General features: G+C 39.5%; 1 protein-coding gene across 4 annotated transcripts in view; it reads left to right on the forward strand.

Moving 5' to 3' along the window:
* The window catches only part of KDM6A (lysine demethylase 6A), a 305,237-nt gene extending 278,777 nt beyond the window's left edge, over positions 1 to 26,460 (forward strand). For 3 of the 4 annotated variants that reach the window (XM_019524155.1, XM_019524156.1, XM_019524157.1), the window contains 9 exons: positions 893 to 957; positions 1,038 to 1,112; positions 5,360 to 5,508; positions 8,414 to 8,528; positions 11,707 to 11,894; positions 13,089 to 13,230; positions 20,316 to 20,442; positions 21,414 to 21,584; positions 24,881 to 26,460. In XM_019524155.1, the coding sequence (XP_019379700.1) occupies positions 893 to 957; positions 1,038 to 1,112; positions 5,360 to 5,508; positions 8,414 to 8,528; positions 11,707 to 11,894; positions 13,089 to 13,230; positions 20,316 to 20,442; positions 21,414 to 21,584; positions 24,881 to 24,910 (1,062 nt within the window). In that variant the 3' untranslated portion in view covers positions 24,911 to 26,460. Of the gene's footprint in view, positions 1 to 892; positions 958 to 1,037; positions 1,113 to 5,356; positions 5,509 to 8,413; positions 8,529 to 11,706; positions 11,895 to 13,088; positions 13,231 to 20,315; positions 20,443 to 21,413; positions 21,585 to 24,880 lie in introns of all 4 variants that reach the window. The other variant, XM_019524154.1, reaches the window with a different exon arrangement.
* Positions 26,461 to 27,491: the final 1,031 nt, after the last annotated feature.

Consider the following 27,491-nt stretch of genomic DNA (forward strand, 5'->3'; position numbering starts at 1 on the left):
ATAAGGTAGAACATCTTTATGACTGATTTGTATTGAGTCTTAAATTTGAACATGTAGCATGTATTAAAAACCTGGAGCTGCCCTATGCCCCACTACAACACTCAAATGAGCATCAGAATGGGATACAGGGCAGCTCAGGGCTCCATACATGGAACATCCCTAGCAATCCCATGACTGGGATCTGAGGAATTTTATACCCTGTCTCAAGCGTTGTATGTCCTACCATGCATGTGTGGCATGGCAGGGCACACAGTGTTTGAGATGGAACAGATCCAGATTGTGTCATTATTTTGATGTCTGCCAATGGTTCCAGGAATATATATGGATGTCTGTAAGCTTAGGTCTGTAACTGCAGAAAACATGAAAGGGATTTTTCCAGTAGTAGTGATATTTCCAATGGTAATGCTATTCAGCTATTTCAGCTATTACAATGCTGAAATAGTATTTCAGTTTGAAAAATGCAAGAGCTCTTATATAATAGATTTTATAAATATTAGTAATCTTGAGATTCAGTTGAGAAGATTTCAGTGCCTTTTAAGGGAGATAAATTTTCAGGCATAATAAAATTGACAGCATTCCTTCTAGGATGGATCCATGTTTTGCCTTCATCTGCACAGTAAAGCTGGTCAACCATTTTGTGCATGTGAACATTATGAATATTTCCCTATAGACATGGTCTGTTGTTCAGAGGTGGACTTTGCTATAATTGTGGCCATGAGGCGTTTGCAGTTTTTGGCCCTCAAATATGTAAGGAAGTGTGCAGGTTTTACCTTGTCACGTCCATATAAAAATAACAGATGCAAAGACTTCTCTTATTTAATTTGGCCTGTAGAATGTAAACCTCGTATTGTTATGTGAAAGTGATAAGAAATCTCATGTTTGGGCTTTCCAGGAGGAAAACGAGAAAAAGAGTCACCACAAGGACCATTCAGATAATGAATCCACATCTTCAGATAAGTGAGTCTGGTATTAGAAGTATACTTCTATAGTGTCTGTTCCAAAGGGTCTACTTCATACATTTTCATAATTATTTGCAGCTCTGGGAGAAGAAGAAGAGGACCTTTTAAAACAATCAAATTTGGGACCAACATTGACCTGTCAGATGACAAAAAGTAAGTATAGCAACAATTATTTATTGTATTTATAAATAATTCAGTCAGCATGCCTGCCCATGATTTACCTAGATGTTTTCTTACTGAATTTTCTTTCTTATAAATAAAAATATACATAGTACACCCCTTTTATTTTCTGATGCCTGATTTTTTTTTTCTCTCTCTGATATATTCAGAATCATAGAGTAGTGTAGGGCTGGAAGGGACCTCAAGTGGTCATCTAGACCAACCCCCTTCCTAAGGCAGGATCTTCCCCATCCAAACCATCCTATACAAATCCAATGTCTAACCTCTTAGCAAATCCACACAGGTAACCCTGACACAACACAAGACTATAACACCCTAACCTGCTACAGGAGTACCATGGAGGTCAACGTCCTGCTGCAGTAGAGGTTGCTAATATACACTCAAGATATTGTAGGTAGAGGACCCCGCCTACTCCTTTGCATTCCCCTCTCCAAGACCCCCATAATCCATACCAGTATGACTATGGGGTAAAATTCCTTCCTGCCTCCAAGTATGTCAATCAGTCTGACCCTGAGCAGAGAGGTAAGACCATCTAGCCAGCAACTTCTGGGTTTTAATCCCAGCAGGGGCATTGGTACACCCAAGTCTGAATTCCCAACCTTGGCTGAAGCCAACACCCAGTGCCTCCTAAGGAAGGCTTAAAAAACCCTGACACATGTAGCAGCAGGAAGGGGATTCCCTCCTACCTCCATGCAGCAACCAGCAAAACCCAGAAGCATGGGAAGTACCCATAGATTTTTATCTCTCTCTGATATATTCAGAGTATCTTGTCATTAGCTCCATAATATGTTTCTGGAATTTAAGATGTATACATTTTTCACATAATAGTAGCAGTGCTTTATTGACATGCAGGAAACTCATATCTCTGCAAGGTTTCAGAAATCCTACCTTCTGACCTATTTAAGGCTAACGGTTTGCACAAGTAAAATCTCGGTGTTCTGAGATGGGTATATACTAAATTATCAAAAGCAAGACATTCATGGCATGATGGAGAAATTACTTCAAAAGGCGATTCATTGTATTTATCCTAGAAGACAACACGAGCAGAAGGATTTTACCACAAGGCCCAGAGACTGCTTTAATGGGCATTTCCCAATTACAGCTCCCAATCACATTAGCAGAATGGAGGGAAAACAAACTTCAGAAGAAAAACAATTCTTGTAATACCAGCACACGCTTCTGTACATAACATACTTTTACTTATTCCTTAATTCAGGCGTGTCATACTTGCCTTGTGCCCCAGGCTGGATCCAAACTGAGGCTCCTTGCAGGCCAGGTACAGCCTAGGGCACAGATGGTACAAGCAGTGGCATTTCTGGCTCTGGAATGGGACATACAACATCTCTGGCTCCCAGTGTGTCCCCCATGCTGGAGCCACACCAGCTCTAACTCTGGCATGTGGGTGTTCCAGCATGTACATATAAGGCCCTGTTTTCAGTTGTTTAAAACTTTGAGAAGCTTCCACCATTTACCTAAATTTTGTCCTGCTTTCGGTCAAATTTCTGTTTAACTGAAAATTACAGGTCAGCCATTTTTGAGTGAAGTCCTTGTGTGTGTGTGTTCAGGTGTACATTATATTTGCTTTTCCAGACCATCTCATTTTTGTTAGTCTTAACATTCAGTTTTTAATCTTTATACTTCATCTTTTTGTCTCTTCTCATCTTGTTCCTTTCTCACTTTGATCTGTGTTTTTTTTGATCCCACTGTCTCCACCTTTTTGTATTTACTTTTTGCTTTTAAAGCTGGCTTTTTCTATCACTGCTCTCTCTTTTATCACTGCCCCTTGTTAGAACATTCATCCTTGACTTGTAGAACATAGCAGGAACAGTGGGTTTTCCCCGTACTGCTTTACCCAACTACCACTATTCCTCTTTGAAGGTCACTTGGTTTGGCTTTTTTTAATCCTGTTTTTCCCCAGCAAACAGGATGAGGTATGGGTCCTTGGATCATTTGTCTCTGAACTTACTCTCAACTTTTGTTCCAGTGACTTCAGATTTCATCTGGACAATTTATTTTTGCTGTCCATTATTTTGAATAAACTATTCCTCTGATCTGTTCTTGGCTTTCTAACACTAATATTTTGTTCTTTTCACTTGTGTTTTACCAAACACCACCACTGTTGATTTTTCTGCTCAGATTGCCTCTGATGAACTTCAGTGTCATGAACATTTCCATTTTCTCCTTTCTGGTCTTCTCTTTCTTGATTTTTTTTTTTTTCTCTTCAGCAACATTTGATTAATGTAAAGCTTGTCTCCAAACCATAAACAAATCAGTCCAGGTTAGGGTTTACTTCCTGTTAGACTTGAGCTGAGCCCAGAATCTGAGCAGAAACTCTAAAACTATAAAATTAGGTGTGCTCAGCTATTATCCAAACAATGTGTATACCAAATTAATTCTTTTTCTGGGGTTTAAACTTTAAATAACTTTATATTCCTTTCTGCCTTCCCTCTGTTCAGCTCTGATACCTTGCTGGCTTATTCCCCAAATAAATTGGGATCCCCTGCAGCTTGGACTCCAGGTTCACACACTTAAATGTTGCTGAGCTTTGACCATCTTTTTTTTCAGCCATAAGAGGGTGAACACCAAAATGTTGAGGAATGGCAAAAAGAAAGGCTGTCTGAACTCCCACAATTTTGTCTTGGATCAGCTCTATTATGTAGTGTATCAGCTGTTCTTTCAACTGCATCTTTGTGTTTAGGGTTTTAAGCAATGGGTTTCTTCTCATGTACGTTACCTAAGATCACTGGAATCAAACATACAACTTCCCAGTAGTATCACTTTATTGTTAGCAGAAAGCACTTCTTTAATAAATTACAAAAATCTTTTCCCCAGTTATGTTAGTCACACCAGAGCCTCAGATGCTGAAATTTAGGTTTTGTCTATATGCCATCTCCACTAACAGTCAAGGTTTGATGGTTTTCATCTAACTTTCACCTCTTTAGTAAATGACTGTTTGAGATGACCAGGTTCAGGAGGAGAAGATGGGGATTTGCATCTGTACTTTATAATGTTGAATTCAAGAAAAGACATTTGAAATTGGGGGTTGTGTGCTGGTGCTTGCATTGAGAGATTATGCATGGGTTTGCTGAAATTTCAGTGTGTGCACTCATCTGTGATTGAAGGCAGTAATAATTTGCAAGATTACACAACAATGTTTTTCTTAGACGTACAGTAATTTGCAGCCATGGTTTTGCAGTACAATTAGTAAGTGAAACTTCAGAGCAGCCCTGTGAGATGGATACTTTATCAATGTTTTAAACATTGAGAAACTGAGTCCCTGACTGTGCTTGGTTATGAGTACCTAAGCAATTCTATTAGAATTAGAAATAGAAATTGCATCATCTTACTTCCAGTCCTGTACTTTTGCTGTAAGATGATCTTCCCTCAATAACCTTTCTGAGCTTGGCTACATTATGTGGCTACTATTCCTGCAGCTTTCCTGGCAAAGCTCCTTACTGGAGACAAGGTTTATGGTAGCAGTGAGGATTTTTCTACTGTCTTAGATTCAGTACCTCCTCAGAAACAGAAGTCCTGTTGGCAGTGCTCCATCAGTTTTATCCAGGTGTGTGGGAGGTTAGCTGGCAGAGCTATGTTACTGAAGGGGAGTGGTCTTTTTATAGCCTTATCAAACAGCAAAACTTGAACCAAGTTTTGATCATGCAGTTAAACTTAAAAATAACCAAACATAAAGAATTGCATGTGTATGATGATGATTACCATGTTAAGTGTCTCCAAATTTAAAATGGTGGGGAGCAGGAATGCAGTTAAGGATCATTTTTTCTGAGACCAGTATAAAAGGAGGCAAGACTTTTTTTCCCTGTAGTAAGTGCCCTTGTACATGGCCTTGCTCTGCAGTAGTCGTGGTTATTGTGGTTGCATGCACACTGTACATGCTCAGTCACTATTGTGCAGATGAGTTGGTTGCCACTGGCAAGTGTAGTTTTCTCAAAATTTAGTCCAGAATTTTAATCTTAAAATTAAGAATCAGGTTATTGTTACTGCTTGCATTAAATTGGCAGCTGGATTCTTGTATTTCCACATTGAGGCATAACATCTTGTTTTTCAGAGTTTTCTCCAGGAATTACTAAAACATGCAATAGAAGTTTCTGTTCTCATAACCCATATAATTAATAGTTCTAAGAAGCCCACTATTTATATTTCCCAAAATATCCCAGGAACTTTAGGGAGTCACTGTTTGCTGATTTGCTATTTTACTGCAGGTGGAAGTTACAACTCCATGAACTGACGAAACTTCCTGCTTTTGTACGTGTGGTATCAGCGGGAAATCTTTTAAGCCATGTTGGTCATACAATCCTGGGAATGAACACAGTTCAGTTATACATGAAGGTTCCAGGGAGTAGAACACCAGGCAAGTACAGCTGCTTTTCATGAAAAAAATAGTATTATGGTCAAAACAGTGTTAATCTGGCTGTGTTGCATGTATCTTGTGTACATCCCTGTAATAAAAAAATTAAAAAGTATCAGCTTGAATATAATGTTAGGTAAGCTGAAGTGCTGAATACATGACATAATAGTTAATATCTTCTACTGTAACATTGACTTCTAGAACTTTTCAGTTGTCATGGTTCATTATATGTTCATTGCCTGCTAGCTTCATGCAATTAATTGACTGTTTCTCTAAGAAAATTAAGAAAGAGGCATAAATATGGACTCTTTGGCATTCCGATATTGCAAGTTTCCATAGGTTTTTATAGCAAGCTTATAAGTTCTTGAAACACAAACGTTACAAGTAAGCTTCTATAGCTAAATGTTAATTACCTTATATTCTTTGTTATTTGAGGGTAAAATGCATCCCTCCATATTGAGAATTTAGTGGTTGGGGCACTGAGCAAGCATTTTGAGGATCTGTACTGAAAATCCTACTCCTGCCTTAGACTTCACATACAAATTTGGGCAGTTCCTTTTAGTGTCCATGTTTCAATTTCCCATTTGTCAATTAGGACTGGTATTTCCTTCAGCTTTTCAGTGTGGAATAAAAGGTCTTCAGGGCAGGGACTATTACTTGCTCTGTGTTAGTACAGTGCCTGAAATACAGTCCCAGTTTTGGTTCAGGCCTTTAGTTGCTACCAGAATAAAATAACTTAATCATTACTGCTTAACTGAAGCTTGAGTCCAGCAGAGTTCTTAAGCTCTACAAAAGGGAAGCTACAGGGTGTTAGAGAAATCAAAAAGTTGAGAAATCCTGTAGCAGAACTAATACTAGTAATATGAAATTGTATTTTTAAAAATGGTAGGAATTCCATGTTCTAGGGCAGGACTGTCAGACTCACCTTGTACCCAGAGCTGGATCCAGACCACAGGGCTCCTTGCAGGCCATATCCAGTAGGCCTGTGTGAAGCAGCATGTATTTGCTTCAGATTCGGCTGATTTGGAGGGACAGAGATTCAATGTGGTGATTTGAATCATTGTCCCTATTTTGATTTGGCCAATTTCGGACTCAGATTTGGCATCGATTTGGAGATTTGGTCATAGACTATACATGCAGTCCTCAACGACACTGGACACAGTTGCCTCCAGCTGGTAAGTCTGTTGTGGTGGGGAGAGGGAAGGGGAATGGGGGGGGTGCAGATCAACACCCCCCACAGCGAGGGAGGGATTGGGGCTGGGACAGGGACACGCTGCCTGGGTGCGGGACTTGGGGAGGGGGGACTCCTGCTACTGTGCACCACAGTGCACCACGAGTCCAGGAGCTGCTCTTTTGGTGGCTCCTCCAGTGGCTCTTGCCAGCAGTCCAGGAGGGCATGGGAGTTGGGCGTGTCCTCGGATCTGTGCAGGGCAGGCTAGGCCTGGCTGTGCTCCGGGAGGCTAGCCCCAGCCGCCTGCCACTAGGCTGTGCTCCACAGGGCAGGTGGAGCCAGGGCTGTGTTCCAGGCAGCAAGCTCCTATTGCTGGTCTGCGCTCTGTAGGGTAGATGGAGACAGGCCTGTGGCTGAGGCTAGCTGGCCAGAGCGCAGCCCTGGCTTTACCCGCCCTGCAGAGCGCAGCCGGGTGATAGATGGCCAAGGCTAGCCTCCTGGAGCATGTCTGGCAGTGAGGGTTGGCTGTCCAGAATGCAGCCCTAGCTCCACCTGCCCTGCAGTGTGCAGCCCGGCATCAGGGGCCTGCTGCCTGGAGCACAGCCAGGCCCAGCCCGCCCTGCGCAGATGCCCACTCCTGCAATAGCTGCTGGAGGAGCCACGAGAAGAGCAGCTCCTGGACCAGTGGCACGCAGTAACAGGAACCTGCCTCCCCGAGTCCCGCACCTCCTCCCACACCCCCGGCTGGGCAGCTTGTCCCAACCCCAATGCCTCTTTCATTTTGCGGGTGTTGATCTCCCCCCCCACACCCCTTCCCTCTCTCCTCTGCCCACCACAACAGACTTACCAGCTGGAGGCAGCTGTGTCCAGCATCATAAAGTCAAAACCCCCATCGGAGCCTGGAAGCAGGGTCGCAATTTACAAAGGTTGTAAGTGCCATTTTTTGCAACTCAAACCGTCATAAGTCAAAGACTGCCTATGTGGAAGATCACCCCATTCCCCTCCCTCTTTTCAGCTTCTGTTTGCTGCAAACCTTCCAAATCCAAATTGATTTGAAGGTTTCTGATTCGATTTGGACCTTTTAATGGGTCTCCTGATTCAATTCGGATTCAGAGAGTTGGCTGCCAGATTGGGCTGAATCTCCTCCAAATCGAACCAGCTACTGAAGCTTCGCACAGCCCTAATATCCAGCCCAGGCCAGAAGAAAGTGGCAGGTCTGGCTGCAACCTGGGCCACACAGCAGCGGCAGTGGTGGCTCCAGCACCCACTGCATGCTTTGTCAGAGTTGGAGCTTTTGCCTCAGCAGCAGCCCCAGTTTCAGCTCCAGTTTGGGATGGGGGCCAGCAGGCAGGAAGATAGGGCTACAGCAGTGGAAACATGCAAAGCAACCAGAAGGTGACTGGGGCTGTATCAGCCCTTGCTCCACCCTCCTGCCGTTGGTCACCATTTCCACCACAGCCAAGAGCCCCATATTTTGAAACAGGCTACTCCCCTGGTCATGCCCCACAACTTCAAGTAGCCAGCCTCCAGTCTATCTGGCTAAATCCATTTCATGGGCCTTATGTTTGACACCTCTGGGATAGACTAAGATAGCATATTAGATCTGTATACGTATATAAGCTATGATAGCATTAGCCTCTTAACAATTATTACTTACCTACTACTTACCATTATCATGGTGTTGTTCAAGCACAATTACCTGAGCTGAAAATAAACTTATTTTATTATACATTCCAGGTCATCAAGAAAATAACAACTTTTGTTCAGTTAATATTAACATTGGCCCAGGTGATTGTGAATGGTTTGTTGTTCCTGAAAGCTATTGGGGTGTCATGAATGACTTCTGTGAAAAGTAAGTTTCATAAGTTGTCCTTGCATTCTATAGGTATGTATGGGGGAAAGCCCTACCACTTCTAATTTTACCACTTCTTATTTAATCAGAAAAGTCTTTAACGTGTGACAGCAAATTCTAGAGCTTACACAGCTTTCTAACCAAAACAGCCAGCTTTGATTACCTCAGTTGCCCCATGACAATTTCACTTCCAACAATTAACAATTGTTAAGTCTTGAAATAAATCTGTTTTTAAAACAAAAATAAAGGAGGGGCTTGTAGCTGACTCTGGATTGGTAGTGGATAAGGAAACGTACACATCTAGGTCCAAAATTTGAAATCAGAGCACATCAGAAGGAATCCATAGCTATTGGTAATAGTTACTATTTCTGAGGCTGTTTAATGTCCAAAATGTGTCTTATGACCTCAGTCCCATTCAGGATATTTCCACACTGCAAAAACCGTCACATACATTGTAGGTCTTTTTAGTGTAGACCAACTTTCACACTTAAATGGTGGTCCTCCTGTGTTACTTTAGAGAACCATTAGTAGAGCATTGGATTTACACTGCTGTTTTTCATTATTAGTCTACTTGGTAACTTGGATTTATTTGAAATGTACACAAATGTTTGTGCAGTTTTAAATATCTGCAGATCGCAAGACACTGTAGTCATGATGACTATATCTGTATTGGGTTAATTTAGTGCACTACAAGTGAATTCAGGGGTGTTTTTTCTTAGGTATTTGTTATTTGAATATATGATAGAAGTACATTCATTTAGAAGGCTGTGCAAAATGAATCTTCATAGAAACAGAAAAATGCTTTAAATAGAAAATGTCATCAGCATAGCAAACAAACAGTTCATAAGTAGATTGACCAAAATAAAAAAATGGGAGGCTAAAAGCCAAAACAGTTTAAAGAATTTGAGAGCCAGGCTCCTCTCTTTTCCCAAAAGGTAATACAGAAACATTTGAAGGCAACAGCTGTGATAAATAATGTGGTCAGATTTAAGAGTAGTCTGACAAGTCCGTAAGATCACAGAGGACAGATGAAAAGGATTTCCAGTTCAGATGAGCCTTTATATTTAACCAATGAAAAAATGGTATTTTATGACATCCTTCAGGAGCATTTTTGAGCATGAAATGGAACAAGATAGATAGTGATCAAATTATTGGTGAAAATGATTTGATAGTTCCTATTTTGAATTTGTTAGAAGAGAATCGTGGTTTTGGAACTCTTCAGCTGACTTGACTGCAATTTATAATATACAGTATCAGGTATATTGCAATTTATACATTGCTTATCTCAGCTGTGTATACTGCAGAGGTAAGGCAGCAGCAAGTTACATCAGAGGACAAAAACTTATCATTCAGAAAACAGATGTGTGGGTGTCTGTAAAATAATAATGTGGTCATGTACATTTTAATCAATTATGTACTTTAATCTTTTAAAGGTTTAATATATTTTCTATCTGCTTCAACTGAAAGAAGTGTTCATGACTTACGAAGTTAAGGTAGTTTGAATATGTAATGAAATTACCATATTTAGCCAAGTCCAAAACAACTTCAGATTTGAGATGTGACACTACCCCCCAATAATTAGGTTATATATATGGAAAATGTATACATTTGTTATAATTTTCCAGGTATAGAATCTGGTGGGTAAGGGGGTGGAGTAGGAGTGGGCAAAATGTGGCCTGTGGGCTGGATGCAGCCCTCCAAGCCATTCTATCTGGCCTGCGGGGCCCCTAAAAAATTTAGAAAATTAATATTAATCTACCCTGGGCTGCCTGTCATGCAGCTCTCGATGGCTTGCCAAAACTCAGTAAGAGACTTTTTTTCCCCTCCCAATGAGCGTTGGTGGCAGGGGGAACCTCACCTTGCTTCCAGGTACCAGCCTGGGCCAAGCAGCAGCTTAGCTCCAGCTTTGGACCCAAACTGAAGCCAGAGCTGAACTGTCACCTTCTCTGGACTGAAATAGCTTTTGCTGGGGGAGTGGAGGGGCGACTCAGGAGAGGGGGGAAGAGGAAACCTGCAGCCTACCCCACCAGCCCCTGCTAACCTGCCCCTTTCAGCCTGGACCCTGCTCAGCTAGGAGCCACCACCTCTTCTTCCCAGCTGGGCTGTGTTGGGTCTGTGTTGCTGTTGAGTTGCCCAAGGCAGAGATGCAGCAGATGGTAAAAGGGGCGTGTGGGGGGAGCAGAGAGTAGGGGAGCAGGCACAGATGCAAAGTGTAAGGGGTAGAGGGTTAGGGTACAGGAGAGAACAGGAGGTGGGGGAGGCAGAAGCTGGGATCGGGCTGTGCTACTGGTAACTGCTCCGGAGGAGCAAGCAGCAGCAGCAGATTGAGCCAGGAGAGCAGAGGTGGGGGAGGCAGGAAATGGGGGGGGACAGGCATGGGGGGATCAAGGGGCAGAGATCTGGCCCCTTGCTCCCCCCCCCACTACTTTCTTTATTACAGCAGTTTGTGGGGGAAAGGGGGCTGAATTTAAGATGACCACCTTCCATTAATTAGATTCTATATATGAAAAATTATAACACATTTATAATTTTCCATGTGTAGAATCTAATTATGGGGTGTTGTCTTAAATTCAGAATAATTTTGGATATGGGTAAATATGGTAATAAGTAAGTACTCAGCAGTCCACTGCGTCTTGTCTACACTATACTTTTGTTCTTCTTAATTTCCCCACCATTGCTGCAACCCAGCTATGATAGCAGTGTAGTGGAAACATGGCAGCAGCAACTATTAATATTTTGAACACCACGCTATCTAGACTTGCCTTAAGCAGATGTAGATGCCATCATGGTTAAAATAACAGTACACTTGCAGTCAGCACTGTAGTTATGCTGGGTGTAACCACTAATGGAACTATCTCAGTGGTAACAATATTGAGATATTTCAGGAAAAAAAATATTGTAGTGTGTGGAAAATTAATGAAGGACACCTATATATTTCTAACAACCAGATAGATTGTGGGACAATAGCAGGGTTTAATGGTTTGTTCTGGATTATAATCACTCACTTTAAAAGTGAAGCCTTTTATTTTGCTAGTCTCCTGAGTTACTACTTAAATACTGAAAAGATTTTTTTGGTAAATAATCTTGATTTACTTAATTTTATCTTACTGGCAAGGTTTGACCAATAATAGATCTCTCAGTAAATGCTACACATTCTATTTTTTTTCTTTTGTTTCAGAAATAATATGAATTTCCTAATGGGCTCTTGGTGGCCTAATCTGGAAGACTTATATGAAGCCAATGTCCCTGTTTATAGGTTTATACAAAGACCTGGGGATTTGGTATGGATAAATGCTGGCACTGTTCATTGGGTTCAGGCTATTGGCTGGTGCAACAACATTGCTTGGAATGTTGGCCCGCTTACAGGTACAGTAAAGTAATGTGTATGTTGACATGGATAATTTGTAAATATTCCTCAATTGTTTTGGACTTTACACATTCACTATATTTTACAAAATCAAAAATTTTATAAGCTCTTGAAACCACTCTTTATAGCTTAGGTGTTTTCCTGTCAAAGGCAAGTTGGAAACACAGGCTTACAATTCTTTCACAATTCCTTCAGATGGTTTTTTTATAGGCTTTAGTTTGTTTCCAAAGACAAAGAAGGTAAAGAAAAAAGGAAATTATTTAGAAACTCTAACTTTGTAGACCGGCTCCTTCATTATGCCTTCCTAGCCTTAACCTCATGTTCTCCTTGCACAGAAGTTGCAGGCTTGACCTGTCTTTTCTTGACTACTAATACCACCTACCCTTTCTTTACTGACAACATCAGGCTGTTACAAATCACTAAAATTATTGTGTTCATAAAGGAATATCAGTGTATGAATTCAGGTTAAACTCAATAATTTCCTCTGGCTAATTGTTTCAGAAATGCTGCTATAATAGTCATTAGGATACAGACCAAGTTTTGGGTGGGGAGGAGTGTTGGCGGGAATAGTGATGTGAGAATGAAGAAAAAAAATTATCAGATGTCTAACTGAAATAGTATATACTCCAGAAAGATACTTTGAAGTCCATTATAAACTTTGTTTAGATACAGTGAACTAACAAGATCATTCTAGGAGCACACAAATTGACTTAAATTATATCTGAATATCAACATGTAAACTGTATAAAATTAACACAGTATTTTCTCCATAATCTTTCCCGTTTATAATTAACGTAGCTTTAATTTGCTTGACACATCACAGCAAGTCTCTGAATAGTGTAATCTGCCTTTTCAAGATAATTATATACTGTACCAATACTACTGGATTATATATATAGAATAAAGGCAACAGTAGATCTAGCAAGCTAGATTTTTGATGTTTAACATATTTAAAAGTTAAAATAATCTTTAAAAGGAATATTCACATTTAAAGCTGTAATTATCCTAAGTGTAATAGACTGACAATGTATTAAAAAAAACACTGTAAAAATTGTAAACACAACCACTGCATCATACAATACAGTTTCTCTAATCTTAAAACTTAAATTTTGGGTGTGACCAAGAGATCTTGGATCTCTTTTCTACTTGTTTGCCAGCTTGCCTTAATACTCCTGTACCTTATTTATTTCTAGCCTGTCAGTATAAATTGGCAGTGGAACGGTACGAGTGGAATAAACTGCAGAGTGTAAAGTCAATAGTACCCATGGTTCATCTTTCATGGAACATGGCACGAAATATCAAGGTCTCAGATCCAAAGCTTTTTGAAATGATCAAGTAAGTGCTTTTTGAACATTGTATCCATTGTGTCTGACTGTTTGCTGTTCTTATTTTGACTACCAGTAAATCAGATTGAAGGATTTACTCAAATAACACTTAATTTGAAAAGACTGAAGTAGGACTCCACTTCTAGAAAAACAAGGTGATATTTTTAAACCAAAGTATTCAAAATAAATACACACTTTCTTGTGATGCCCATTTTATTGGATTGTATTTGACACTATACGAAATGAGTATTATTATAACAAGGTGAATTAGGTATATCGGGAGTGTCATCTTTCAGGCATTTTTTTTTTTAGATTTCTGGAGAAATTTTCATCTTAAGTTAACCTTTGCAGTTCACATTTTCCAAAACCTTATTCCTGAAACTTAGTGCATGCAGACAGGCTACCATTGACTCAGATGGCTCCTTCTACAGCTATTGGCATCTGCCTACATGTACCAAGCTGCAAAATCAGGCCTTCAGTTAGCTGTGGAAAAGATTGTTTCATTATTCTTAAACTTAAATTTAATTGTTCTTATAAGTCGTACATAATGAAAACTTAGATCCTCCTATCATCAAAAGAAACAACTTGAAACATCTTTTACAGGGAAGAATAATGGGTTTGGTAAGCCTTCTTTCCATGTTTTGCTTTGAACACACCAGCAATGAATTCACTTATTAATGAGGTGATAATTTACACTTTTAAAGTAGTAGGCCTTGGTTGCTTTGTTTTTGCTTAATTCTTCATTTTTAAAAGTGGTTAATGTAGGTTGAGAGTAACTTTATTATACCTTTCAAGCTGTACAGGTCCCTACAAAAGTACTTCGAGCAGTGCGGTCAGTCTCTGAACTTGTGAAAAGATAGATGCATCTATCTACAGCATATTCTAATGACCAGCATATTTATGTTCTAGGCCAGGTTTTGGGGAAGGGAAATGAATTTCAGAGTAAGTGACTAATCAGAGAGCAAGTCTTTCAAGCCCAGGAAACTCCAAGCTTGAGCAGTTATGCCAATTTTAACTCCAGCAGTTGTACAAACTATGACCAAAACTGAAAAATTTTCACTTTAAGTCACCTATTTATAAAGTTAGCTTTTAACTTGCAAGAAAAACTGAAAAATGGCTCACTTTTTTTTAAAAGGATCTATAAAGAAGGTTTGAGGTGATTTCCTGTTATTTTACTGTAAAAATTTGAGTGATGTTTAGGCTGAAGCACACTTTTTATGATTCGGAAGCTTGTGAAATGGTAACATCATAAGAACCATGAGAGTGCGAACAGAGAAGGAAAAGATTGGAGTAGTGACTGTTAAACTATATATTTTGGAGATTTTACGTGTGTAGCTTGTTCACACCTATTTAATTACAGGAAATAACACTGTACATAAAGAAAGCACGTTAAAGATTCAACATTTATACTCTTTAAGTCATTGGTGCTTACTCTCATAATTTCTGGCATGTCTTAGAAATCCCCAGGGAACACACTGAGGCTAGGTACAGACATTTAAAAAGCCTGAGGAAGAATCAATCTAAGTTGCATGGTTTTGTGTTAGTGGTATAGTCTAGATCACTAGCGAACAGAACACACATTCACTGTTCCCTAGGGGCCAATCCTAAACCAGGTTCCGCCATTTTTAAACCAGTCCGTGTATGCGGAACTTCTGTTCTCGTATACAGGTATAGATCGGTTTTGGGTGCCAAACATCTGTTTTATTATGAGTATAGACTAGTTTCCGATCATTTATACTGGTAAAGGTATAATGTCTGTACCTGGCCTGAGATTCACATTACTAACTAAAAAATAAACAGGAAAAGAATGAGCAGTCTCCATTTGCTGTAGGGAGGCAGAAAAGCTTACTCTTTTTTTTTTAAGTATCTTTTGCAGGTTATCTTTGAACAGCCCTTTCCAAAGCCAGCAGACAACCAACATAGATCATTATATCAGTATATAAAGACCTATTGGAAAGACATAGTTGTAAGAGTTGGGCAGTCACATTTTGCACAAGTGTTAGATTTTTTGGAATTACATCACAGTAGTTCAGAGCCTGAAGTGACAAACATGGATAAGGTTACCAACTTTTCCCTCCAGAAAATATGTTGAAATATCCTAACCTGACATGGATATAGAAAACAGTCATTGTGTCTGGTCTTTGATCTCTGCATGACAGCAGCTTGGAACCTAATTAGATGTGTTCGGTTATGAACAGATGTAAAAATCTGTTAAGTTTTCCTGATTCTGTAGCTAAGCAAGTGTGCAACTGTAACAGTCTTTTTCACTCAGTGTCAAAGTTAGGGTAGGTTAACTAATATGTACCATGATCATACCAAACTAACAAACCATGTAGTTGATGCGTGCTATCTTCCCCTTTTAAATCAGCTGAAAAGATAGTTTGTCCATACCTAAGTTTCCAACATGCACCACAGAAGGACATAATTTAAACACACAGTTTTTCCTCTGCTTTGCAGTTGTTTTTTCCAGTCTACCAAGATCTCTCATTTTATCTGGATTAAGTCTCACCAAGTGAACAAATCATCCAGATTTTGATTTCTGGTACACCCTTGAGAAAAAACACTTCACTAATTTATTCAAGAAGCAGAGTAAATTATTAGCCTACACTCACCTCCAGGCTGCCACAACTAGACTGCTCTTGGTATCAGAACTAGCCAGTTTAAAAGTAGTTTGAGTACACTATGCTGTAGTCACATACTGATTGCAGTGTAGACCAGGGAGGCCAACCTGCGGCACCATGCCCTAAGTGGCACAGGCAACCTTTGTGTGTGGCTTGCAGCAAATCAGGGAGGGGGGGAAAGGCAGTGCAACAGCAGATAGGGCAAGGAACAAAAAGCAGAGCAGCAGATTGATCAAGGGGCAGAAAGCAGAGCAACAAGGGAAGGGAATTGGAGTGGCACTTGAGATGAGCACAGGTCTTAATTTATGACACACCTGCCAAAAAATTTATCCCCTACTGATACAGGCATACCCAAAGAGAGAGAGGTCTCAAAAGCATAAAAAAATTACTGTCTGTTTTTGAACCCTCCTAAGAGTCTTCCTCAGTAAGAAAGGCAGTTGTCCAAGTCTGTCATCTGAAGCTGCTTCACTGGGAAGGTATGGAGCCAACTGGAAATTCTGTGTCCATTCCTTCTACATTCTGTGGATGTCAGCACTTGAAAGGCATCCATTTTAAACTTCAGTTGATAGACCGTCAGTATACATGCATGAACTTCATCATCAGAAAGAAATTAGTTATCAGCTCAGATTTTGACCATGTACAGACATTCAGTTTCTCCTAGGAGAATCACTCTTCTCCCAGTAGAAACCACAAGTGTACAGATGTTCAAGATTTTTCTCCAAGAGCAAAAATGGCTGCTCTGGAAGAAAAATAGCCCAGGAACAACTAAGGTTAAGTTGCTCCTGGGAAAGTGAATGTGTGCACACGTTTCATTCTGAGAGAAGCTATAGTGCAGTCCTCTAGCATCCCGGGGTGCTTTGTTCCTCCATCCTTTACATGCCTCTTTCCACTTCCCCCAGGAAAACAGTGTGTCATTTGGGCTGGACTCTGCTGCTCCAGCTGAGCAGGGAACAGGATGCACCCCCTTCACAATCCCCACATTGTGCAGCAGGAAGATGCAGGCTGACCCTGAGCAGCCTAGATCAGCCAGTCAGGGCTGCCCAGTGCTCTGCTTCCATCTGTGCCCAGGCAGACTGAAGTAGCCTGCAGATCACGCCAAGATGCATGCACAGGGGACCCCTGGCTGTGCAGTGTCAATGCTGCAAGCTCTGTGCTCTTCAGGGGCTCAGCATATGAGTGCCTGTTCAAGTGAAAACACAGATGCCTTCCACTTGCATACATAGTGATGATGAGTACTCTTCAAAAACTGCGTAAACCAAATGTAAATAATGAGAATACATGTACATTTGGTGGGGGGAAGATTAATGATGCTTATGCAGTGAAGAGTGGTAAAATTAATTTGAAAGAAGGCTTACACATTTTAATTAATGTACAACCCAGGACTGTTCTGAATAACAAAAAAACAGAAGCTTTTCATTAAGCAGTGTTTAAAGATATGGTTGTACTGAAATATGGAGAGGGACCAAATAGAAATATCTAAAATTAGTTAAAACTTGATGAGAGAAGACAACCTCTTAATATTCACTAAATAACAGAAAAATGTCAAAAGGAAAGAAAAAAATTCTGTAGGTACATGGAGAATAAATGGGGGCATAATACTAAAGAAGTTGGCAGATGGTCATCTAATTCTAAAATTTAAATATCATTTTAAATAAATAACAGCCCTATAAAATAAACTTAAAATGTAATAAAGGAAATGTGATACAAGTGAAAGGTACAACAGAGATTTTGTTTAAAAGCCACAAGTAAAACAGTAAACATTGGATCATGAAAATATCCAGCCAGCCATCTTTAAATTACAGTAGCATAAATATATTGTTTACTAATTTGTAAAGACCAGTACTATATTGTCAAGGCGATGGGACAAAATACTGTCCAGGCTTTGAAAACTTTGTCAAATACCAAAAAGAAGTATAAGAAGTAATAGTAAATTATGCAGAGCAGTATTTCACAATTTTTTAAAAAGTGATCCCTCCCATTTTCTTCCTCTTCTTTTCAGGGAAGTAAATCAGTCATACTTCTCTTCAGTCCCATTTGATGTTAAATAGCTGTCTACAAACATAGGTGGCCAGTCTCACAGCCCCAAGAGGCACATTCCAATCCTGTGTTTCACCATGTTGAGATCTGCAACTCTAAATTTATACAGCTTCATCTGCCCACAACTCCCTCATCAGTTCTTTCAGATGCCCCATACTTTTGGAAATACTACTGAATTCCTTAAGTGATACTTGCTTTTTTACATGTTATGAATGGAAATGATATAGTTAACAATGTTGACATTTTAGAATCTGTGTTATCGTTTGGAGTATTGTTTCAAGCTCTCTGTAAGCTCAGGCAGACCTAGCTCAGTAGTTACTCATGGTTACACATTCAACAATTTGTACTTAATGACTGTAACAGAAAACTTCTGGATGTAAAGGCTGAGATTCTGGAGAACATTTATGGGAAGGACACTATCGTGCTTCATGTTAAACATAGCCTGCCCAAAGAGCCTTCTAAACATCAGTACAATAGCACAAAAAACTGACAGCTTATAAGTTCATTTAATTGTAGAGCCTACTGCTTTAAGAGGGTACTGTATCGGAGCACTTGATGAACTTGCACGCACACACAGACCAAAATAAATTTTAAAATAGTAAACTTTAGCATAGTCAATAGTAAGCTTTAGACCATTCTACCCATAACTGAATATAAACTTAGGAGCTTAACTTTAAAGCCCTAAGGGACAGTTCCAAATTATTCAGCACCTAAACAGAATTTGAGTAGAATTTAGGAACGTCAATCATGAAAAGCAATCCAGATTGATCCTCCTTCCGCCTCTGCTAAATTGTTTAGTCGTATAGAATCATTAGGTGACTCCATGTTGGACTGAGAAAATCCATAGGCATTTCATTTTAGGCTTAGAATCAAGTATAAGCTACTCCGAATGGGGTCCTGTCTTCCTGCTGTTTAAGCAGGGCTGTTGAGCAGCCCAGCGGATAACAAATTTGGGATTTGGTCTGTGCTTCCAGGACCGTGTATTCAATTTATCTTTTAGTAATTGATTTAAAAAACAGAAAACCCTGGGAGCAAGGACTGAATCCCCTGGGGAGTGCCTTCCTCATGGAGTTTACAGATTCATACTCCCTCTTGCTTTTTCTTCTTCTGATCTCATTCTATTGTTTGTATAAGAGTGCTTAGCATTTAACCCTGTTGATCTGGATCACTTTTGAGCAATATGCCCACTTGTTAGCACTGACTAGAAAGATTGGGATCATCCCCAAGTGCCTTAGGAGCTTGAGTCCCATTGACTTCAAACTGTAAAACCTAATAGAGAAGAATTATCTAGAAGAGCGTTTCAACTTTTTTCTGGAAGCTCAATGTAACTGAGTAGCGTTGATAGTTTATAAAATTTGTACAGTAAAGATTCCAATAAGACCTTAGACAATTTTAAGTGTGAAATATCTTTCCAGAATAATCTTTGTGTAAAATCTAAAATTCTTTTAACCAGTTGGAATACGCAGAAGAAACAAGTACATAAAACATGTACACTAGCAATTTAAGACTAAATTGGGGAGAGAAAGAAAGAACTAGAGAAGTCTAAAAGAAATTGTAGGCAAAACTTTTATTCACTCTGTTTTCTATCCAGCATTTTTGCTTCTCCTTACATTTTCCAGTCTTTCTTCAATGGCTAATGTGTCTGTAATGTAGCCACCCTTTAGAGGAGAAAATTAAAGGCTGCAATTCAAATGCATGCTATAGTTGAGAGCTAAAAATTATTGTAAATTATATGTTACAGTTTTGAAATATGGGACTGATTTTGCCCATTTTCATCATTTTTGAGAACCTTTGTAGCTCATGCAGCACTGGAAAGAAAAATAATTAACTGCTTTACAAATGAGGGGGGAGGAAGTTGGTCATTTATGTAAGTATTGCAAACAATTGTAAATAATTTGGGAGCGCTTAAACTTTCTTTTGTTCATTGGTGCGATAAGTGTAGTAAAGGTAAAATGTGCGTGTATTTTAGATGCTTTTTCTGCTGATTTCTGAGAGTTGTGTGTTTGGTTTCTCTGCTAGTTGGGACAGTTCAATAGTATACATTTCTGATAGGTAGCTAAGGATCACTTTCATTTCCAAACTGCAACATAATTTTTACCAGAACTTAAATTTGCCAACCTGGGGTAACTAGAAGCCGGTTATTTTAGGAAGGTTTATTTCAGTGTTTTGGATTGGTGACATATGCAACAGTTAATTTTAGCTTGATACATCAGCCAAACTTTCTGGCTGATAAAGTTACAAACCAAGGAATTATGTAGGTACAAGCTACAATAGAAAACACCGTTATTGTATTGTGTTTCAAGAATGTAAGTGTTCCACTTAAAATGTACCAACTATTATGGGGCATTTGGGTTGAATAAATCTACACAAAGTACAACTTTTAGCTAAACACAGTGGAAATGTTTGTACATTTATTTCATTCTGATTTCTGTGATAGGTATTGCCTGTTAAGAACACTCAAGCAGTGTCAGACTTTAAGGGAAGCTCTAATTGCTGCAGGAAAAGAGATCGTCTGGCATGGGCGAGCAAAGGATGAGCCAGCTCATTACTGTAGCATTTGTGAGGTCAGTAGAATTAAATAAAAAGCCTTACCAATTCAAATTGTTTCTTATTTCTATTTTTAGCTGTCTTCCATTATTGCTGCTGTTCTTCTTGTTAATTTTCTGTATCTTATTTGAGTTGCAGTATACCCCACAGTCTGCTAGGCATTCTATATGTAAGAAGGACACAGTACCTTTTCCAGAAGGGCTTACAAGCAAGTCTTCTAGATATGTTATAGTTGTTTTTGCAGTAAGAAAGCAAGTTATTTTTCCATTAGGGTAGATTCTTAAATTAGTCCATCTACACTGAATTTGATACACTGGGCTCCATTTTTAAAGTCTTTAGGCTTGTTTCTGACCACTGAAATAGACAAACAGCTGCAGTGTGGCGTCTTCACAGAACATGTCATTCTTGCTTGGCAATTTGGGTCTCCCTAGTGTTCAATAGTATATTGTTTTGAAGAATTGGGTAGCAACTTTGAAGACCAAATGAAAAGCAGTATTTTAACAGCTCTGAAAAAAATCTGGCTGACAGGTTGTCTCAGGCTAAGCACTCAAAAGCAGGGAACTGAAGAGCAGTAGATGGGGGAAATCTTGCCCTTGATTTCTGTCTTTGCCCACCTCTGCAAAATAGGTGGAATAATAAGGCTTTTAAGTTATCTTTCTTTACAGAAGTATAAGGATTATAGGAGTAAATGTCACTCGGAATGTGAAACTTGCTTAGTTAATACTGGGGAAAGATTTGTCCCTTTCCTAGTGTCATTTAGCCAAACATCTTAAAATACTAATAGTAGCATTACCTCTCTGGATTGAATAAAAGAGAGTACCTTATCCTGTGTCTGAATCCTAGAAGTTTGGATTTTCACTGGCTATCATTATTTTTATTTTCTGCAGACCCTTAAAGTCAGGATGTAAATACCAAACCAGGCAAGCTTTATTTTTGGTAACTTTCCAAAGTGAGATCTTAACATTGCTTTCTGTTTCTGATTCAACAGGTAGAAGTCTTTGATCTGCTTTTTGTCACAAGTGAGAGCAATTCTCGGAAGACTTACGTTGTACATTGCCAAGACTGTGCACGAAAGATAAGCGCAAACCTGGAAAACTTTGTGGTGCTAGAACAGTACAAAATGGAGGACTTGATGCATGTCTATGACCAATTTACATTAGTAAGTCAAATCAATAAGTGGCTGCGTAACTCTCTGATTTGTAAAGCATTTCTACCATCTTGGTGCCCGTTGTGTTAGAGCACCATCGACTGTCTGTTTCAAATGGAGGTATTTGATTATTTAATTTTTACAGGGAAAGAAAATTGATGGGATAGAAATCTGTGGAAAAAGTACAATAATTTACCAGAACGTACCATTGAGTTTACAGGGACTGTTGCAATTCATAAAGACGTGGCTTTAAAAATCCATGCGAGACCATCTGAAAATCATAATGGTTAAATCGAGAGTGAGGAAGAATGAGGACAATAAAAGTTGGAGACACTAGCACCAATTTCAAGAGCAACTCTAATACATTGGCCTGGTAGGAAGTCAGTACAGCTGCAAGATGTTCTGTATACTAAAAACCTTAAATCAGCCTTGTTTTCATACTGAGCAAGTGGATGTTCTCAAATAATTTTTTCTTTGATGTGGGGTCTCCTTTGCATTTCTAATACAAAGCAAAAAAAACCAGGTCCATTTTTGTCTGCGGACTTGTGCTGTACATTGTAGCCTGTTAGTTTGTACCGGTGCATGATTACCTGTATGTTTCTCTAGGTTTTGTAGTTGCAGGCAGGTCAGGTGGCGCGCGCGCGCGTGTGTGTGTGTGTGTGTGTGTGGATTTATTCATGACAAATCTTGCCTCCTTAGCAAAGTAAACAATAATTGGAGAAAGTGTTTTGAGAATTTAAAATTGTAATTGAATATGCAAGCCAGAAATTGTTATGGCTTTTGATGCCTTTCTAGGTGCAACAAAAAGTGTTTGGAGATCTTCTTTTCACTTTATTTAGACTGATTTAGCTCAAAGCTCACTACTTACCTTATTTTTAAGGTTAAACTATCCTTGGGCTGGTGACTTCTTGTTCTCCTGTGCAATTCACCCCCTCTGTTAGTCTAACAGAAACCAACATTGTTGACCTCCACTTCATGCTTAAAAGATCAGACCCATTAATTTTTGTGAAGTCCTCTGGTACTAAAATGATGAACATCAGAAATCCTGCAAATGCCTGTTATCGCATATTTCTGAGGGAGAGAATTGTGCAGGAAGGGTTGTGTAGAGGCAAGTTCTATTTTTAATATTATGTTCACCTAAGTAATTGCTGTGTTGATTTTTAAATTATTTTATCTGAGCCTGAAGTAAAAAGATTTTGACTTTTGGACCTCATAGCTAGTATCTTCAGCCTTTGGGAGCCATTATTAGTATCATTTTAAGAGTGAACATCACCTTTTAAAGAACAGATGACATGGCTGGTGTCAAGAGTAAGTGTAGTCACAACTGAGGAGAGAAAAAAAAAGTGTCAGTGTTGGCAAGCCAAGTTGAGTCTTTGCAGAGGGAAGAAACAGGGTTGGCAAGTCACAGAAACAAGTTACCTTAGTATGTGTAATGAAGAGGACGTGGTGTGTTTGGGTGGATAAAAGGGAGTCAGCCTGGTGCCAGGTAGTGTTTTATGGCTGAGTCTGGTGGTGTTTGGTGTGAGGAAAATCAGCCTTTTGTAAGGAATCCTCCAAGACCTGGTGAAGAGAAATCAATGCGGACATGTCTTAATGGTGGTGCAGCACAACCAAGGCTTTGAATCGAATGGTCAAATGTCATTTGGACTCAAACTTCTGCCACAAATTGCTAGGAATGAACAAGACCCAGATTCTCCTCCACACAGGGTGCCATTACTACCATGTTCTCATGGATGCTTCCTTGTTTTTGTGCGGGGAAGTCTCAGGCTCTCTCCATGGCCATCTTGTAGATTTATATATGTATCATAAGTCACTAGGTAGTGGTGACATTTGGAGGACTTCTTACTGCCCAAGAACTTGTTTCTGTGACTTGCCAACCCTGCCTGTGGCCAAAGATAAAAGGGTTGAAATATAGTTGATAGCCAAGTAGCTTTGAACAAAAAATAGAGTATGTTAATTTGCGTGGATCTCCATGTTGCCCTGGCTAGACTGTTTCCAGGCCCAAGTTGGCTTGTTTTAAAGCTAACTTGGGTATCTCTACACTACACTACATCAGCGATACACGAGCTTTTGGCCTTGCAGGCCAGATGATTCACAGCCTGGGTGAAGCCCTGTGCACCAAGATTTAGGCCCCTTGCTTTCTCTACCCAGCCCTGTGGAGCCTTGGCTGGCTTCTGCACACTGGGATCGGGCCCCACACTGGCACTGCACACCAGAATTCAGCCCTGGGACCATGCACACCAGGATCAAACTTTAGCACCTGGTGCCACCCCACTCAGCCCTGCACACCAGGATCAAGCTCCATATGCTGGGATCTTGGGTCCTGTGTGTGACAGTTAAGTCTGGGCAATCTGCTACTTCCACCCAGCCCCACATATCAATATCAGAGCCCTGGGCTCTCCACAGGTCCAGAAATTTAGCAGCAGGGAAGCAATGCCACGGCTCCCCTGCCATCAAATTTTAAGATGGGGCAGGCAATTATTTTGAGCGGAGGGCTGCTTACTCAGTTTTGGCAGGCTGTTGAGGGCTGCATGGGTAGTCCCGCCCCTTGACAGGTGCCCCCCCCTCTGGTCACCATCTTGGGACCAGTGTCCCAATGTCTTGGGACCAGTGTCTCAGGGCCAGCATTGGTGGGGCACAGGCTGGCAGGGGTCTGTGGAGCTGGGCTGGGCTGCACCAGCAGGGAGCTGGCCCGGCTCCATAGAGCCTGTCAGCTGGGACCCCGTGCTCCTGCCACCCTGCTCTGGGCCCTGCTGGCATTAGCCCCGGGACACCAGTGTGGGCCTTGTGCTCCCACTGGCTCCTCACCCCTGCTCCCACCCAGTGCCCCCCAGCCCCGCAGTACAGGCAGGGGGCAGCGCACAGCCCTGATCCCCTGCTTGCCAGCAGGGAAGAAGCTGGTCATTTTTGACAGGAACCAAGGGCAGAGAAATACTAATTTTCCAAATTTTTTTAGGGTCCCTGCAGGCTGTATTTTGCCCACCCCTGTTTTAAGACCTGTGGGGAGCCCCGCAGGCTGGATGATGCACCACTGGGGAGGGCCGGGATCTGGTCTGTGGGCCAGGTGTTGAGCACCCCTGTACTACATGATGGGCAGTATTATTGACATGCTCTAAATGTAAAATACATGTTGTGCTTGTATGTGCAGGAAAATATAAGACAGCATGCAAATGAAGAACCCTCAAACAGAAAGCTAACTGTACTCATGTTGTTTAAATGTCGTACATATTGTTTGCACACATATTGAATGAATAATTTGAACTTTACACCACTGTAGGAAAGATAATCTAATATATTTTCTTTTTCAGGCTCCTCCATTGCCATCCTCCTCATCTTGACATTTTTCCATGGACATTAAATGAATATTTTTCTGATATTCAGGAAGTGACCCAGTTCTGCACCACTGATTTTTGTAGCTATCCCGTAAGGCTGCTGGCTGAAAGCTGTGTCTATGCAACCTTCCAAGTGCGGAGTGTCAACCAACTGGACAGGAGAGAGCACTGCCTCCTACTCCAGAACTCAAAACAAATAAAGCTCATCCAGCTGTACTTCAAAAAAAAAATAATTCCATGTTTTGTATATATCTGACAAAACTGGCAACATTATACAGACTACTGACTTGAAGACCACCTCTTTTGTATTTCTCTGTTTCTGGGCTGATGAGTTGGTTTCATCCATTTTTCCCCTTCAGAATTTCCCTTGGAATAAGTACTAGCTTAGCTGGTCATTTCTTTGTAAGGTAGTTAGAAATTTTAAGTCTTTCTTTGGGCAACATTTTTTTTTAATGTGAAAAGTTAGGTGATAAATTTTTTACTGTTTTTATGTTTTTCTGTCTTGTTTTGAAACCACAACGGTTACACTTTTGGTTCCTAAATAAAATTAAAAAAAATTAACAGCCAAGTCACAAAGATAAATGGGTTGCACATAGACTAAGGAATAAACTTCAGATTTGTGATTTTTGTTTCTAATCTTGATGTAAATTTACACTATTTATAAATACATATTTATTGCTTGAAAATATTTGTGAATGGAATGCTGTTATTTTTTCCAGATTACCTGCCATTGAAATTTTAAGGAGTTCTGTAATTTCAAACACTACTCCTATTACATTTTCTATATGTAAATAAAACTGCTTAGCATTGTACAGAAACTTTTATTAAAATTGTTTAATGTTTAAAGTTTTTCTATTGTTTGAGTTTTAAAAAGATATTATGTACAGTGCCCAGTTTTTGTTCAGTTTTTGAATCTGATTATATATATTTTATATATACTCTTGTGTGCGTGTATATATATAATATATATAGAAATCTGAATATAAATATGTGTATAAAGATTTAGAGCCTAAATTTTTCTCGTTTTAAGTTTTACATCTATGGTAGATTTGAGGTGTCTACTGTAAAGTATTGCTTACAAAAGTATGATTATTTTTAAAGAAATATATGGTATGTATCCTCAAGATATAAAATGACCTTCAGACTGGTTTATTGTTATATTGCACTTTTTGCAATAACAGACCAATAAATAGTTGCTGCCAAAACATAGTAGTAGAAAATAAGTAATGGCTAAACATAAAGGTCTAAGAAAAATACTTGTTTTGACAGAAGGTTTGGCAGTAGTTTTAGAGGAGGGATGAGAAAGGTAAACATACAGTTGAGTGGGGGTGGTATTTAGAATTCAACCAAACTGAGATTTGTATATTTCAATACATACAGTTAACAAACTAAATATAAGAGCTAGTCATCTTGGTGTCATTGTTGACCCAAAAAGGACATTGTTTGTGGTATTTTATTGTATTTTCACATATTTTGTAATACAAATTCATTGGTAAAATTTTTGAAGCACTAGGTTTATTTAGGACAACTTTACAATATATCACTGTAACAATTTTTAGTATGAATTATTGCAGTATTTATTTTAAGTTGCTCCTATTCTTTCTCAGCAGTTCCTTGAAAACGCATTAAATCTGAATTTCAAAATGTATAGTTTTCTTATCGATCAGACTTGACTGATGCATAAAGCTCTGCATCAAATGAACAGAATTCTTATTCCTAGTGGGTTACCCTTGCTGATTGCATTGTTATATTTTCCTGTAATCAATGTGAGGTGTTACAGGCATAAAGTGTGCAGATAATATATTTTGAAAAATAATAACTAAAAACAATTGCCTCTTATGTTTGTAATTTCAAAAGGAGAGAGTCTGGTTTAATCAAGAATCAGTACAGCTTGGCTAAGTACAGTTTTGCCATAGTTAAAAAAAATTGATGAGAATCATTTATAGCTGTTAAACAAAAAAGGATAGCAATTAAAAAGGTGGTATGACAACTTTTACGCTCTTGCCAGCCAAATTATAAACTAGGAGTGAGGAAGCAAATATTTGAGGTTCATTTAAAATGAGACGCATCTTTTGATAACCAATTCTACAAATTGCTTTTTTAATTATATATTTTGTGCAGTCATAAATACTGTAATCCTGAGATGCTGTGCTGCAGCTGAAAATCTACACATTTATGGTAGCTTTAAACCCGAATACAAGCAAGACAACCAATCTCAACTGCAAAAGACAACAAAAGATCTTCTTATCTCTATTACTAGGGAAACTAACCAGGAAAAGGGGTAATCTGTATTAACCAAAGGTCTTTGTAGCTTCTTTCTTCACTTGGAAAGGAGATATTCTCACATTCTATGAAAAAAAGTTTTTATTACAGCAGTGAAGCTGGAGGCAAAATAGATCAGAGACTACTGAGCAACCTAACTGAAGTTTTTTGCCACTTTAAATGGCTATGAAGCTTCAACGTTTTGCAGTTATAATTTTTATCTCAATTACAGTATGCTTCTGAGATGTGGACAGTTTTAGCTCTATAAGCTGCTGTAATTTAGACTACCTTTTGTTTCAATTTTATTAAAAAGGCACAAGTTAAC

The sequence above is a fragment of the Gavialis gangeticus genome, unplaced genomic scaffold, assembly GCF_001723915.1.
Source record: "Gavialis gangeticus isolate Ggan-Ray unplaced genomic scaffold, GavGan_comp1, whole genome shotgun sequence".
NCBI lineage: Eukaryota > Metazoa > Chordata > Crocodylia > Gavialidae > Gavialis > Gavialis gangeticus.